Source organism: Anomaloglossus baeobatrachus, chromosome 1 (genome assembly GCF_048569485.1).
Source record: "Anomaloglossus baeobatrachus isolate aAnoBae1 chromosome 1, aAnoBae1.hap1, whole genome shotgun sequence".
In the NCBI taxonomy this organism is placed as follows: Eukaryota; Metazoa; Chordata; class Amphibia; order Anura; family Aromobatidae; genus Anomaloglossus; species Anomaloglossus baeobatrachus.
Genome location: NC_134353.1, coordinates 832,836,428 through 832,853,222, shown reverse-complemented (window position 1 = coordinate 832,853,222; position 16,795 = coordinate 832,836,428). Strand labels below are relative to the sequence as shown.

Here is a 16,795-nt window from a genome sequence, read left to right as displayed (position 1 = left end):
GCCTCACAGCCCACATCACAGCGCCCAAAGCATTGCCCATGCCTCCTGTTACTCCTCTCCACCACCTTCTGGTAAGCTACATTCAAATTATTAGAAGCACTCCTCATTTTCCTCCCAATTTTTTGGGTGGAAGAGTATTATGAAAAAAACGGTATATTAAAAGGGTTTGGACTTGTAGTGAAAGTCTGAATTCAGGCTTCTAAATCCTTAGGCTATGTGCCCACGGGACTATGTACCTGCAGATATATCTGCAGGTATGTCCGCAGGTTTCCCGCAGCTTCTCCCCGGAATCCGCAGCTATCCATTGCTGCGGGATTCCAGCAAAATATCTGCGGTAAACCTGCGGACATTACTGCGACTTACCTGCGGACATCCCGGCCTCTATCTCCATAGTGGAGGGCCGGGACATCTGTGGGTATTTCCCCCGGAATAATTGACATGCAGTTACGTGCAGCTGCGGGACATCCACAGCATATTCCACAGCCGCACATACCGAAGCATGGACACAGCGCACTCCATCTCCCATAGCATAACATGGGGAGTATCTGTACTTCCTAAAACCTGCGGATTTATCTAGAAAATCCAGATAAATTCGCAGGTTTTCCTCGGCAAAATCCACGGGTATATTGTCCCGCGGGCACATAGCCTTACAGCACGCGCACTGCACGTTGTAAGGATACTTCGGTGTTGCTTCAGAGACTATGTGGTTACATGACCACAAGTATGTAATTTACATATTTCCAACCACATTCCGGCAAGACTTGCACAGTCTCACTCAGTTTGCTTGTATTGAGCTAAACACATATTGTCGTCACATGACCGCATATGTGAAACTTGCTTACTTGCTGTTACTTGACTGCCTAGTCTCTTTAGAGACACCAGGAAATCCTGACAGTGTGCGGTGCGCACTTTAAGGATTCAAAACTTTCACTACAACACCAGACAACTCTTTTGATATAGATGAATGACCTATTGCAGGTTGTAGCTTGATTACTTACACTGACAATACATAATTATTAGCAGTTTACAGACATCTTCCTCTACAGATATGCTCACATCACATGGATGTTTGTTATAGGGGGATAAGCGGCACCCAGACACTTCTCATACCACTTATCTAGTCAAATGAGTTCTTCAGGAGTTTAAAAGATAACATGATAAAAGAAGAAAAATGAATACGCTCTTGTTAAAAACTTGTCGCCTCTGGGGTCCCTACCTGACTTTTTCTTTCACTAAAGTAAATATCGAGGCATTTTAAATTTTTTGTTACAATTGCCTGTCAGAAAGATGCCTACTGGAGCGAGGCACTATGGATACTGATAACAGGTCCATGTGTCTTTCTCCCTTTAATGGCAGAGCATGTAATGATGGTTCACATTTTATATCTTTTTACCAGGACTTTGAGGTATATATATGGATGCTTACAGAGATCTGTGCAACAAAAGTGGCCGCCTAATACAACGATGAGGACAAGAGTTGTAAGGTAAGTGGCTACATGGCAGTCAAGATAAAAACGTTATTCTGACACATGGTATTACTATATATGTTACAGGCAATGTAGGAAAACCTGGCATTCTATAGAGTATCTAGGCAATGTATACAATATCTGTCGTTTTCAGGCAAGGTATGAAATATCTGCGTTGTTCTATACTTTCCCTAGGTATTATAAAGAATGACAAGATCTGCTCAGGCAAAGTCTGATATAATGCCCAGATTGGAAAAGTCTTTAGTAACAAACAGTCAAAAAACTAATGAAAGAAAAAATCCTAAATGAACAACAGGATATCTTTACTGGGAAAAACACAAAGAAACAGAAGTGTCATTCCTGACTATTAGTCTTTAGTAACAAACAGTCAAAAACAAGAAAGAAGAAATGCAAAATGAACAACAGGATATCTTTGCTGGGAAAATAAGGAGTCAGAAGTGTCATTCCTGACTATTTGTTGCAGCACGAGAGGCTAGAATGGCATTTTGAGTTGTACTTCATTCTTTTTTTTTTTTCTTTTTTTTTTTTTCTTTTGACGCAAAGGCATTTGTTAGTTTGGCACGTCCACTTTTCAGCCCTCAGCAACCAATCAGATTCCACTTTTCATTCCTCACAGACTCTTTGGAAAATGAAAGGTGGAATCTGATTGGTTGCTAATGCTAAGGGCAACTGACCCAGTGTCACAGATCTGCTGCTGCCTGCTCTGTCCACCTACTTTTGGACGGACCACCCCTGTAGTATTCTACACTCCGCCTGTTTGTCATTTAGGTATGCTATAGAATGACTAGGAAATGTATGAACACCTGATGTATTTCATACTTTGATGACCAATTTCTGGCATTGTATACATTGCTTGTTTTTACACATTGCCGGGTAACATATATACTACATAGATAAATAAACTTGGACCTGATAAAGCTGGTGTACTTACTTTGATAATAGATGTCTCAATAATTTCAAATGTGCTAATAATTCTAACAGTAAAAGTTGAGGGGTCGGGGAAATCAATTTCCAATAACATTGAGTTAACTTTTTTTTTTTAATCAAACTTTCAGTGGCTTTGTTTTCCTGCGATTAATCTGCCCAGCTATCCTGAACCCTCGGATGTTTAATATCATCTCAGGTATGTTTTCCTGAAGTATCATCATTCCATTTATTGGTATTAAAGAGGCTGTGACACGATTAAACATTAAAGGTATTATATTTGATTTTGAACCTAACATGCAAAATCCTAACCGTGTGTAATCTGCTCACTGTTAGGAGTGAGTTGTTAGGAATGTTGGGATTGTCTGCTCCATGTAGGACTCTCAAACAGCTGATTATATACTGAGAGCTTTCTCCTCTGCTTATCCCAGTAGAGACCATTGAAAGAACAATCCCTTAAAACTGTTCTTGGTATCAATAATAGAAGAGCTGCCTCTCACTGTTTGGCTTTGGTTGATTGGCATATTTCCGATAAAAGAGCTGTTGGTGAAGTTGAGCTAATGGGGGAGAAGTCAGTGGGAACCTACATAGGCAACTGTTCACCCCATACCAAACTTCTTTTTAAAGTATGTTTTCTCTGAAACGCATCGACAGTAAAACAGCTAGGACACACAGCGGTAAAATGGACCGAGTGAATGCGATAAAAAAAAATCACATTCTACTCGGGCCTTTGTTACTCTATGGGGCCATTCCCATCTGTGATTATTTTCTCAGTCCTAATCAGACCAAGAAAACAGTCGCATCCTGCTGCTGGTGGAATCCGATCCGTATTCACTTGCACCCATACAAGTCCATGAAACATCGCACTGCACTTGGATGACACCGGAGTGCAGTGCGATAATCGCATCAGCTGGCAATGGAGGAGATAGGGAGATTAATCCCTCCCTGTCCTCCGCAGCACCTGCCTTCTCCTCCGCAGCCGTGATCCGATCGTAGGAACAGATCACAGTTGTATGACACTTGGCTTACGCTCACAGCACAGCGGGAGCTAGCTATCACATCCAATGCACTCGCATCGGATGCCATACATTAATGTGACCCCCCCCCCCCCATCCTTAAGCTTGTGGTCAAACTGCCTGTCACTTGTTCATGCGGCCTGTCACTGGCTTAGCTGCATGACTCATGTGACAGGTGACCAAATTTGAAAGTGACCTATCACTTCAGTACTGAAACCACTACTGTATTAAAGAATGCTCGCTATACAAAAAAAAAATACTTTATTCACAAACCATTAAAAACTGGTATGAATATAAGATAAGACTACCAACAAAGGGTAACATGGGAGAATGAAATAGTAAAGTAATCAGCAACATGTCAATAAGAGCACATAAAGTGCAAGTGCTAAGGGTCAGGATCAGGGATGGTCTTGTCCATTATGTGCCTATTGTTCTTGCCTAACAGCACCCCCAGTGACTGTTTCAACCCCTGAGTAAGCCACATATGCGAAACACTTTTTCAGGGGGCCACTGAGGAAGCATTGTATACCAAACTTGTGTTGGGGTCAGTGACGGGTAAAAACAATAGGCACAGAATGGAGGATTCTCGCTAACTGACATGATTGAATATATTCAGTATTTGTACTTTGTGTCCCTTTTGACATTTTGCTGACTAGCCCATATCTTATATAACTACAGTCTATGCTGTGGTTACATATTTACTTCACTTTGAAGCCCTGTACTTTGTGTTGTGACACTCATATAATTGAATGCTAATTTGTATACCATATAACCCTGACATATGCACTCCTGCCATATTGTTATATGGTTACGCCTGTTATGTTACTGTGTTGTATTTATATCATCATTTGCTGCACATGTTTGTTTTCTGTTTAGTTCTTTGCTGGTCATCGTTTCTTAAACTCAATCCCTTTTTTTAATTGTTTGTGAATAAAATTATAATGCTTTATATATCTTGACTCCTCGATTTTTTTTTTTTTTGTTTGTTTTTAGTAATATCCCAGTTGAGTTGTTTTCCCTATAATAAGGCTGTGCTTGTACCATTTATATACCGTATTTTTCGGACTATAAGACGCACCGGACCATAAGACGCACCCTGGTTTTAGAGGAGGAAAATAACATTTCTTTATCGTTCCTTTGGGAGACCCAGACCATGGGTGTTTAGCTTCTGCCACCGGAGGACACACAAAGTACTACACTTAAAAGTGTAGCTCCTCCCTCTGAGCTTATACACCCCCTGGTAGCCAGTCCTAGCCAGTTTATCGCTTTGTGTCTGGAGGCATACATCCACACATGCATTCTCATCTGATTGTTTGACTTTTGGAAAGAGTTTGAAGAAAAGCGGGTCCATGTCTGGACTCCCGGCATGTCCCTTCTCACCCCACTGTGTCGGCGGTGTTGTTAAGGTTGATTTACAAGGCTGCAGCCTTACATGCCGCGCTCCTTCACCATCCCTTCTGGGCTCTGGCTTGAAGTGGGAGCCAGCACGGTCTCCATGCCTGGCAGGAGTCTGGTCTCCATCCACAGCCCCTTGAGGATTCTGCTGGACCGGAGCACTCATCCCCAGGGACATGGCCCTGCGTCTCAGCAGCTAAGTACCTGAGACGTTTATGTTGGGGGTCCCGGTTCTTTATTGTAAGGGGAGAGTATGCTGTATGTGATTGTTTTAACTTTTCCGGCGGGTTCTCTAGCTTTTGCCTGAGAACCGCGCCGATGGTGCCTGCTTGTCGGCCTAGCCGCTTAAATTTAGGCCCCGGCTTCGCCGGAGGCCTAGTTTCATTTTTCTGCCCTCACATGTCATTCATGCAGAGGGACAGGTTCGGCTCCTCCCGGCGGCCGTTCTACACAGGGGAGGGACACTCCCCACTGCTGGGGCGTCCCTCCTTCCCTGCAGGTCTCTCTAGCCCTCCAGTTCCCGCTTTTTTATAGGAACGCCCTCTTCTCAGGCAGAGTTCACTCTGCTCTGGGACATTCTGCATTCTGCATCTCTGCTGAGGTGCTGCGACTGGGGGACCGGGCTTAGGGATCTGGAGGGCACACAACACCGCGCTCAGCGGTCTGGTAAGCCACAGCCAGTCTCCGGTTGTGGACCTCTGTATATTCTCCCTGGGGTTCATTCTCTGCAAAGCCCCCACTCCAGCAGCATGTCTCACACAAGGAGCAAGGCTCCAAAGCTTATTCTGCATGCACTGCATGTAAGCTCCTGCTGCCTGAGCCGAGCACCTATCCACATTGTGATGTCTGCTCTAACTTGGCGGTGCCACAGCCTGGAGTCTCACCCCCAGTGGTCTCTCAGGCTGCTGCTGCACCTGTGATTGAACCCCCGGCCTGGGTAGAGTCCTTTTCTAGGTCCATATCCCAGTCATTTGCTGAGTCCATGGGACTTTTGTCCAGGACTTTGATGAATATGCATCAGCCCCCCTCACAGGGTGCCTCTAATACTCTTGACAGAGGACTCCTATCCTCTGACCTCCTTTCCATCAGAGCTCACGGAGGATTCATCATCTGATCCCAGACCCCGTCCTTCTAAGAGAAGGCGCAGGGTTTCCTCCCCCTCCCCATCCCACGGCTCTGTCTCAAGAGCTGACTCAAGATGAGGAGGATGCCCTTACTGGGGGCTTGGAGGCTATGTATCCCATCGATTTCTCTGAGGGTGACTCAGATCTTAGTGATTTGATTGCTTCTATTAATTCTGTGCTGGATCTCAATCCGCCAGTGTCAGAGGAGCAACTCTCTTTGACAGAAAAACATCAGTTTACCTCGCCTAAGAGAGTGAAGAGTGTGTTCTTTAACCACTCCAGTTTTCAGACCGCTGTGACCAAACCCAGGGCCTGCCCTGACAAATGCTTTCCAAAGCGTGGTTCTGATGACCGTTTTCCCTTTCCACCTGAGGTGGTCAAGGAGTGGTCTCACTCCCCAAAGGTAGACCCTCCGGTGTCTAGGCTCTCAGCCCGGACCGTTGTGTCGGTGGCTGACGGCACCTCACTTAAGGATTCCACTGACCGTCAGATTGACCTTCTGGCCAAATTGGGTATGAAGCTGCGGGGGCCGCGTTTTCCCCGACTTTTGCAGCAGTGTGGGCTCTCAAAGCCATATCTGCTTCTCTAGAGGAGATGCATTCCCTCACCAAGGAATCTATGCCTGAGATGGTTACCTTAACTGCTCAGGCTTCAGCTTTTTCATCCTATGCCATGTCTGCCATGCTAGAGGCTGCTCACCGCACTGCGGTGGTTTCAGCCAATTCTCTTGTTATCCGCAGGATTTTGTGGCTTCGAGAGTGGAAGGCAGATGCTTCTTCCAAGAAGTTTCTTGCTGGGCTCCCTTTTGCTGGTTCATGGCTGTTTGGTGAACAGCTGGATGAAATCATTAAAGAAGCTACTGGCGGGAAGAGTACTTCCATGCCACAAACCAAGACCAGGAAACCCGCCCAGGGTAGGAATCAATCGAGGTTTCATTCCTTTCGTTCCTCCAACTGGTCATCCTCTAAGCCTTCCGCCTCGTTCGCTAACTCAGCCAAGGATCAGAAATCCAACTGGCGCCCAAAAGCGCGTCCACAGAAGACCGCAGGAGGTTCTGCCACTAAGGCAGCTTCCTCATGACTCTCGGCCCGCTCCAGCCATGTCCTTAGTCGGTGGCAGGCTCTCCCACTTTGGCGACGCTTTTTTAAAGCAAGTCTCCGATCAGTGGGTGAGAGACATCATATCTCACGGCTACAGGATAGAATTCTCTTCCAGCCCTCCAAACAGATTTTTTTCTCTCAACTCCCCCCTGCTCCAAGGCCGCCGCCTTCTCGCAGGCCGTGGCGTCCTTGCAGGCAAACGGAGTGTTTGTCCCAGTTCCCGCTCAGGAACGGTTCAGAGGTTTTTACTCCAATCTCTTCCTAGTTCCAAAAAAGGACGGTACCTTCCGGCCCATCCTGGATCTCAAGCTTCTCAACAAGCATGTCCGGGTGCGGCATATTCGCATGGAGTCTGCGATCAGTCATTGCCTCTATGACCCAAGGGGAGTTCCTGGCGTCCATCGACATCAGAGATGCCTATCTACATGTGCCAATCGCAGTGTCACATCAGCGTTGGTTACGTTTTGCGATAGAGGATCATTTCCAATTCATGGCTCTCCCCTTCGGGTTAGCCACGGCCCCTCGGGTATTCACCAAGGTCATGGCGGCAGTGATTGCGGTCCTGCACCTCCAGGGGTTAGCAGTGCTTCCTTATCTGGACGACCTTCTGGTCAAGGGTCCATCCAGCGCAGACTGTCAGCGGAGTGTTTCGCTCACTCTCGCCACCCTAGCCCAATTCGGGTGGATTGTCAATCTTCCCAAACCCACTCTGACTCCGACCCAGAGTCTCACGTACCTAGGGATGCAGTTCGAGACTTTGCCGGCACTTGTGAAGTTGCCCTTAGACAAACAGCTGTCACTCCGGTTGGCGGTGCGCTCTCTCCTGAGGCCCCGCCGTTATACCCTCAGGCGTCTGATGCAGGTGCTGGGTCAAATGGTGGCCTCCATGGAGGCTGTTCCCTTTGCCCAGTTCAATCTGCGTCCTCTGCAGCTGGACATTCTCCGCTGTTGGGACAAGCGGCCTTCCTCCTTACAGAGGTTAGTGGCTCTGTCGCCACGGACCAGGACCTCTCTTCAGTTGTGGCTTCGACCCCTCTCCCTGTCCCAAGGGCGCTCCTTCCTGACTCCGTCCTGGGTGATTCTCACCACGGATGCCAGCCTATCCGGCTGGGGAGCGGTTCATCTCCACCACAGAGCACAGGGCACTTGGACTCTGTCCGAGTCAGCCGTTTCAATCAATGTGCTGGAAACCAGAGCTGTGCTTCTAGCTCTCCTAGCCTTTCACCACCTGTTGGCGGGCAGGCACATTCGAGTCCAGTCAGACAACGCAACAGCGGTTGCCTACATCAATCACCAAGGCGGGACACGCAGCCGCCTGGCAATGTTGGAGGTCCAACGCATTCTTCAATGGGCAGAGGACTCCAAGTCCACCGTATCCGCAGTCCACATCCCTGGCGTAGAAAACTGGGAGGCAGATTATCTCAGCCGTCAATCCGTGGACGGTGGCTAGTGGTCCCTGCACCTGGCAGTGTTTCAGTCAATCTGCCGCAAGTGGGGCACTCCGGACGTGGACCTAATGGCATCCCGTCACAACAACAAGGTTCCGGTTTACGTGGCTCGCACCCACGATTCTCAGGCCTTCGCCGCGGACGCTCTGGTTCAAGACTGGTCCCAGTTTCGTCTGTCCTACGTGTTTCCTCCTCTAGCTCTCTTGCCCAGAGTCCTGCGCAAGATCAGAATGGAGGGCCGTCGAGTCATCCTCATTGCACCGGACTGGCCCAGGCGAGCTTGGTATCCGGACCTGCTCCAACTGTCCGTGGAGATGCCGTGGCATCTTCCGGACCATCCAGACCTGCTCTCGCAAGGTCAGTTTTTCCGCCCGAATTCTGCGGCACTCAAATTGACAGCGTGGCTCTTGAGTCCTGGATTTTGACGGCTTCTGGTATTCCTCCTGAAGTCATCTCCACTATGACTCGGGCCCGTAAGTCTTCCTCCGTCAAGATCTATCCCAGGACTTGGAAAATTTTCCTGTCCTGGTGTCGCTCTTCCGGCCATTCTCCTTGGCCATTCTCTTTGCCAACCCTTCTGTCTTTTTTACAGTCCGGTCTGCAGCTAGGACTGTCCTTCAACTCTCTCAAGGGACAAGTCTCAGCTCTATCAGTGCTGTTCCAGCGGCGTCTCGCCCGGCTGGCTCAGGTCCGCACCTTCATGCAAGGTGTGTCTCACATCATTCCGCCTTATCGGCGGCCCTTGGATCCCTGGGACCTTAACTTGGTCCTCACGGTATTGCAGAAACCCCCTTTCGAGCCCCTTAGGGAGGTTTTCTTTGTATCGTCTTTCTCAAAAGGTGGCCTTTCTAGTTGCCATAGCTTCTCTCAGGAGAGTCTCTGATTTGGCTGCGCTCTCCTCGGAGTCACCTTTTTTGGTTTTTCACCAAGACAACGTAGTTCTCCGTCCGACCCCGGACTTTCTTCCTAAGGTGGTGTCTTCCACCTTAACCAGGATTTCTCCATCGTTTCATTGGGGGACACAGGACCATGGGTTATGCTGCTGTCACTAGGAGGCTGACACTAAGTAAACAGAAAAAGTTAGCTCCTCCCCAGCAGTATAACCCCTGAGCCAGAGGCGGACTCAATCAGTTTTTTGCTTAGTGTTGTAGGAGGCTGATGTGGGCCGACTGGGCCCTCTTCAGCCACTTGATTTTTTGCGTATATTTTTTTTTTTTCTTTTTTCTCTCGGCGACGCTCGTCGCTCTCATCTGTTGGAATTTTCTTTTTCTGCAGGTATCGTTTCTCTATCTCAGCCCTCGCAGCCCGTGTGGGTACCGCTCCCCTGGGTCGCAGAAGCTTGAGTTCTCGGGCCCTCTCCCCCGTCCAATTCCACGGTACCACTCCCGGGTTGGCACGCTGGGCTAATCCTTCCGGGGCACCTCCTATTCACCCTGCGGTATCACCCCAAAGGGTGCAAGGGCATACAGCAGGGACTGGACCTCACAGCGCGTCTGGATGATGATGGGGCCCGCAGCGCTGCTTCAGGGGGCTCCCTGCCCCCACCGGCGTCCACCATCCCTGCCTGCCTGCCTGCCTGCCTGCCTCATCCTTCTGCGGTCCCGGGCCTACTCACCGGGCGCCCCGGCCACGTCCTCTCCCAGCGCTGGAGTCCGCACTGACGGCCGGTGCACGGATGTCGCTGCCGCGCCGCCGCCCCCACAGGTAGAACCGCCGGTTTCTACATAATCCGGCGCTGGCTGCTTCCTTTTAGGCTCCGGCCTGGGCCTAGTCACCGGACGCCCCGGGCCGCATCGGGCGACAGAGCGCACGCACTGCCGCCATCCGGTCTTCGCAGCTGCGCCGCAGCCACCGGACAGCCGGCCGGTACCCTCCATGCTCCGGCAGCCTTCAAAATTTAGGCCCCGGCTTCGGCCTTGTCCCCGGCGTCCTAGGCCCGCCTCCTGCCGCAGCGCGATTGGCCGCCGGCCGCTCAATCTCCACCCTCCTCCCAGCCCCAGGCATCACAGGAGAGGGCGGTGGAGGGTTTTTCCCGCTCTCCTCGGCCCCCCCCCCCACTCCCACCCCAGCATTCATTTTAAAAAAAAAAAAAAAAAAAAAAAAGAGACTGATTATAGCAGTCTCCCTAGTCTGCGGATTGCTGAGGCTACAGCAACCACTCATAGGGGGGAAAAGTAGCCAACATTAGCCACTGAACGGTAGTGGTTGTTCTGTTCTTTTGTCAGGGGCTCAGTTTATTTCAATATGTAAATTGCTCTTTTTATTCTTAGTAAGAACATACTTTTTGATATTTGCAAAAAGTACATGGTTGCATTCTAGACCCCCCCTTTTTTCTTTGTGTTCAAGGTTATTGTTTGAGTCTGCAATATAAGTTCTAAATAATGGAAATCTGGAAGTGGTTTTTCTATGTACATATATGTATATATATATATATATATATATATATATATGTATATATATATATATATATTATGTATATTAACTCTTACGAGCTCTTATTCGGGTTCTTGATTTGCATAAGAGGTACAGTTGGTTTAGGGCTGTTCTCTCAGTTATGAATTGCCCCGAACGTTGTCACATTAGTACTCCAGCTTCCGCGGGCCCTGGCACTGCACGCACCGGTATCCCGCACCGGCAGGCGGGTTGGCGCTCTCTCTCTCAGACCCCGCATACCCGTGCTGACGTCCCTCGGGTGGGTGCGCATGCGCTGCGCCCCCGGGCTGTCGCTCTGCCGTAACCGTCCGCAAGACTGGCGCCTTTCCCCCGGTGAGTTGGGTCCCGTACTAAGGATCTTTTCCTCTGCCCAAGGCGGACCCGCCAGGTCTCGTCTTCTGCGCTCCCAGGGTTCACCTTACTCCTCAGGTCCAGACTGCCTCTCCTCTAGTAGTCTTTCGACCTTTCGGGGATGGCCCAAGCGTTTCCACCTCTGCTGGACTTCGAGCAGGAGTACCGGGATGTTTGGCGCATGACTAATAGCCGGGTAAGGATGGTGAGTCAAGCCTTAAAGGTACGGACAGTCCTTCTCTACGTGCACGCACCGGGGGAGGTGAGTCCCGTACCAGGGACCTCACCCGCTGCTCGAAGCGTACCCGCCAGGTCTCGCCTTCGGCGCCTCCCCCTGGTTTTTCCTTCATTCCCAGGTCCAAAGCTCCCGCTCGTCCAGAAGCCTTCCGACCTCTCTGGGGATGACCCAGACGTACCACCTCTGCTGGATTCCGGGCAAGCGCCGAGCTTCAGCGCATGACGATTAGCCTGGAAGATACGGTGAGTCAGACCATAAGGCCACGGATAGTTCTCTTCTCCTCTCTGAGCACACAGGTCTCCTTGAAGACTTTTCTAGAGGACCCAGGATGTTTGTCAGTGGACATCCAATAGTTCGCAGAGCTACTGCTCCTTCACAGACATCAGCCAGACTGGACGTTACCAGCGGTAAGTCTTGTTATTCTCTTTATTCATTCTCCAAGGGGCTCCGGAGAGAAGTGGCATGCCCCCCTGCGATCGACTCGCCAGGTTGCCTCTTGGCTGATCATCCCTAAGGTGACGTCTCTCAGGGACCACACGGTCTCCCTACGCAGAGGACTACATTCCAGATCTGCCGATCAGAACTGGTTGACATCTTCGGTAAGTCCCTTCTCATCATAGCCCTGGCACTTTCACAGCTTCACGGTCTGAGCCTATAGCAGCAGTGTGACCACACGTCGAGGCCTCTGCCTCAGGAGCGGGATCGCGGAGGCGACATCTAAAGAGTCGCTGACCTTCCTTCCGCCTTTAGGTGAACGTACCTTCGGACATAGGTTAGTCCAGTGGATCCCCTAGACTACGTGAGGGAAGTGTACATCTCTCCATAGGCTACGTGAGGGAAGGGCACATCTCTTCCCAGCATCGGCCCAGACGCTCAGGATCGTCGCCTTCACCGCTCGGCTCCTGTCCGTTCGAGCCGCAACCGTCAGGGCGCCTCTATTTCTCATCGTCATTTCTCGCTACTAGGGCAGCTGTTCCACCGGTTGGAGTCCTTTCAGATCTCGGCCCGGTAGATCATCCCCTTAGGCATGTTTTTCGAGTCCGCCATAGGGAAGTTACTCTTCACGCTGGAGTAGTTTTTCCTTCCCCGCACCAAGTTAGGTTCGATACGTTACTCCGCAGCGGCTGGGGGAGGTGATAGCGGTGGTACACTTACCGGTGTTCATCCTTGCCCTTCCAGAGGTCCCCACTGAAGAACGGAGATAAGTAACCTCCGTCTGCCCCGGGGGATCCGCCTTTCCCTTCCTAGTGGACCAGCTTTCGTGTCCGGTCCCTGGGAAGATCCCCTCTCCGTCTCCTCTGGCGAATAGCATCAGCCATTACCAGTCTCCTATGCTAGGGTGGGCTTGTCCACTTTCCACAGCACGATCCCTAGGAACACCCCCTATGTGTGGTCTCCCCTTCAGCATTCCAGGATTTCAGATCCATCCGGTTAGACTGGTTACGTTTTCTTCACTGGGGCGAGGTTGTTCCAATCAGGTCCCAGTCGGACCATGCCACAGCGGTGGCGTGCATCATCCACCAGGGAGACGCAGGAAGTGTCGTGAATAAGGAAGAGGTCAAGAAGATCTTGCTCTGGGCCGGATCTCGCGCTCTCTAATCTCAGCAGTCCACTTCCCTACCGTGGACGTTTGGACGGCCGTTTTTTTCTCAGCAGGAGGGGCCTCGCCTAGGCAGAATGGCTCCTCAACCGGGTAGTCTCCAGCCAGATCTACGACGAAGGAAGACCTCCAGTAGTGGTCCTATTTGCCCCCCGATCCAGCTTCTAGTCAACGGCGCACCTAGGGTGCCCCCCTTTTCTGCGCTAGGTGACGACGCCCTCGCCCGGCTGTGAGGCCGGTTCATTTTTTCATTTTCTTGGGCATCTGCTTACGGCTTCCCATGATCTCGAGCTTCTCAAGAGGGACCGAGGCAGAGGGTGGCTATGGAGGGGCCCAGGCGAGCATAGTTCACAGAAGTCACTCAATCCACTCGCAGAGGCCCTGTGGCGCTTTCCAGACCGTCCAGTTCTTCCGTGTCGAGCCCGCTCTGACACCAGGACTTAGAAGCCCTAAGTTTCCCGACCTTAAGAGCGGATCCCGGGTTCTTGCTCGCACAGGCCGGTTGGCAAGAAGGATGCAGACAATGTTGGAGACCGGGGAGCTGGTTCCCTCGAAAATGTATTACCACACGTGTGGCATTCATCCGGGGGGTAAAAGAGCACATCTTCTTCCTCTCTCTTTCTCGCTCCTTTCCTGCACTACTGCCATGCTGACAGTCAGATCTGGATGCGGCTTTCTAGCGCGTCCCTCTAGGGGCCTGGTGTCGACGCGGTCATTTCAGTTCAGAGGCTTATCACTTATCGTCCCACGACCAAGGTGTTTCACGCAGAGAAGCGTCCATCTGGCTCAGCGGCATCGCCGTCCACTAGTGACGTGGGACCTTAATCTAGCGATGGGTTCACCTCACGGCTCTCGGTTTTAGCTTTTCCGAGGGCTTCTTACTCCCACATGTTTGGATAGGTGGGCTCCTCGTGACCGTCTCCTTGTCTCAAGGGGCATCAGGGCGGACATCTCTCTCTTGTTGCCTTTGTTCCCCCCCTGTTTTTCCAGGTCCTCCAGTAGGGCAAGGGGGGTGCTCCGGCCACTACCCTCCCTTCGGTCCAAGGCAGCCCGCCTTCCTTCCAGATAAGGTGTTTGGGGTTTCGAGTTCGGTTCTAGTACCTTCTCTCAGCCTGAAAAGAGCCTAGTCCGGACCGCACTTTTCGGTATACTCCGACAGTCAGTTCATCTTTCAGGACAGTTCCTCTTTTCATCCGGTCCCAGGAGGCGCATGCTGGCGCCCAGGGCTAAGATTTCCATAGAGATCCTTCCGTCATAGGTGAAGCCTATCGCATGGAAAACGGACCTCCGCCGTTTTTTTCTACCGTCCAAGGAGAGTTTCTTGGATGATTGGACTACAGACGTTGACGGACCGAGGTCTGCCGGGCCTCCTACTGGTCTAGTAGGCAGACCTTTCCTAGTTCCTATCAGGTCACACCCAAGCTTTGGCAGTGGCCAGTCTTGCCGTTATCTTTGCGGGCGGCAGTAGCACACCTGTAACAAGGTAGGTAATTGTAGGTCTGGGTCAAGCCCGACTGGAGGTAGCGGTTTCCTACCGATCTCCGGTGATGGTTCTCTTCCCACCCAGGGACTGCTTTTGGACATCCCATGGTCCTGTGTCCCCCAATGAAACGATGGAGAAAGATAGATTTTTGTGTACTCACCGTAAAATCTCTTTCTCTGAGTCTTCATTGGGGGACACAGCACCCACCCTGCTTGTGTTTTGTTTGAGTTACATTTTACCGGTCTGTTGCCTCAGTGGCCTTATTCCCAGGCCATTGGTCGCACGTCTATTTGGTTAAGGTTTTTTCCTTGTCTTATTCCGGATTGTTTGGTACTCCTCCTACTGCTTGTGCACTAAACTGATTGAGTCCGCCTCTGGCTCAGGGGTTATACTGCTGGGGAGGAGCTAACTTTTTCTGTTTACTTAGTGTCAGCCTCCTAGTGACAGCAGCATAACCCATGGTCCTGTGTCCCCCAATGAAGACTCAGAGAAAGAGATTTTACGGTGAGTACACAAAAATCTATCTATTTCCTTGCCTTCCTTCTGTCCGGCCCCTGTTCATTGCTTTGAGAAAGCGCTGCATACTCTAGATCTGGTGCGTGCTCTCCGGATCTATGTGTCTCGCACCGCTGCGCTTAGGCGGTGCACCTCTTTTTGTGCTAACCACAGGGCGGCGCAAGGGTCTCTCTGCTTCTAAGCCGACCTTGGCCCGTTGGATTAGATCGACCATTTCGGACGCCTACCAGAGTACTCAGGTGCCTCCCCCGCCGGGGATCAAAGCACACTCGACCAGAGCTGTCTGTGCCTCTTGGGCTTTTAGGCACCAGGCTACGGCTCAACAAGTCTGTCAGGCTGCCACTTGGACTAGCCTGCACACCTTTTCGAAGCACTACCAAGTGCATGCTCATGCTTCGGCAGATGCGAGCTTGGTCAGACGCATCCTTAAGGCGGCTGTCGCCCACTTGTGAAGTTAGGCTCCGCCTACTTCTTAGTTTTTTCTGTTTATTCCCACCCAGGGACAGCTTTGGAACGTCCCATGGTCTGGGTCTCCCAAAGGAATGATAAAGAAAAAGAGAATTTTGTGACTTACCGTAAATTCTTTTTCTTATAGTTCCGTATTGGGAGACCCAGCTCCCTCCCTGTTGCCTGTTGGCAATTTTCTTGTTCCGTGTGTTATCACCGGCTGTTGTCGTGGACAGAGTCTCCGGTTGTTCCGGTTCTTACTCGGTTCTACTTGTGGGTGGCTATTCTCCTTCAGCTTTTGCACTAAACTGGCTAGGACTGGCTACCAGGGGGTGTATAAGCTCAGAGGGAGGAGCTACTCTTTTAAGTGTAGTACTTTGTGTGTCCTCCGGAGGCAGAAGCTAAACACCCATGGTCTGGGTCTCCCAATACGGAACTATAAGAAAAAGAATTTACGGTAAGTAACAAAATTCTCTTTTTTAAGCAAAAAATGTGTTCATGGCACACTGTTATGGGGCGAGGATTTGCTGCTTACACTTGGTATGGGGGTAATGTCCCCAAATTCTCTACTTAGGTACCCCATCCTGGTAATGATCCTCCTTCCTTGTATATACAGTATATGTCCCTCATCCTGGTATAGCCCACATCCTGCTAGATACCATCATCCTGGCATATGGCCGCATCCTGCTCATATACCCCCATCCTGCTCATATACCCCCATCCTGCTCATATACCCCCATCCTGCTCATATACCCCCATCCTGCTCATATACCCCCATCCTGCTCATATACCCCCATCCTGCTCATATACCCCCATCCTGCTCATATACCCCCATCCTGCTCATATATATGGGGGGAAAAAGTGCGTCTTAGTCCGAAAAATACGGTAATCTGTTTTTCTAGATCCTCAATAGTGGTAAAAACGCTTGGTTGATCATTCTGCTTATTTCTATTAATCTTCCTTTTCTCTACCATGACAGACTCTCCTTCACCCACTGCAGCAAGAACATTGACGCTGGTCGCCAAGTCTTTACAAAACTTAGCAAATTTGGTTGAATTTGTAGCCAAAGTAAGAAACGTTTTTGCACATTTCATAATTATAGACATTACAGGCTAAGAAGAGTTTTCAATTACCAAAATGCATATGCTGTGTAAGTGGAGTAGCTATTCCTGTAAGTCAGTGTCCCTCATGCCTTGGGTTATATAGCCAAAGCAGAAAATACATCCTCCAGAGA

General features: G+C 50.3%; 1 protein-coding gene across 3 annotated transcripts in view; it reads left to right on the top strand.

The window, feature by feature from the left end:
• RASA1 (RAS p21 protein activator 1) overlaps window positions 1-16,795 on the top strand; it is a 148,167-nt gene that overhangs the window by 96,925 nt on the left and 34,447 nt on the right. For 2 of the 3 annotated variants that reach the window (XM_075325129.1, XM_075325128.1), the window contains exons 20-22: window positions 1,397-1,483; window positions 2,542-2,609; window positions 16,541-16,629. In XM_075325129.1, the coding sequence (XP_075181244.1) occupies window positions 1,397-1,483; window positions 2,542-2,609; window positions 16,541-16,629 (244 nt within the window). Of the gene's footprint in view, window positions 1-1,396; window positions 1,484-2,541; window positions 2,610-16,540; window positions 16,631-16,795 lie in introns of all 3 variants that reach the window. The other variant, XM_075325127.1, reaches the window with a different exon arrangement.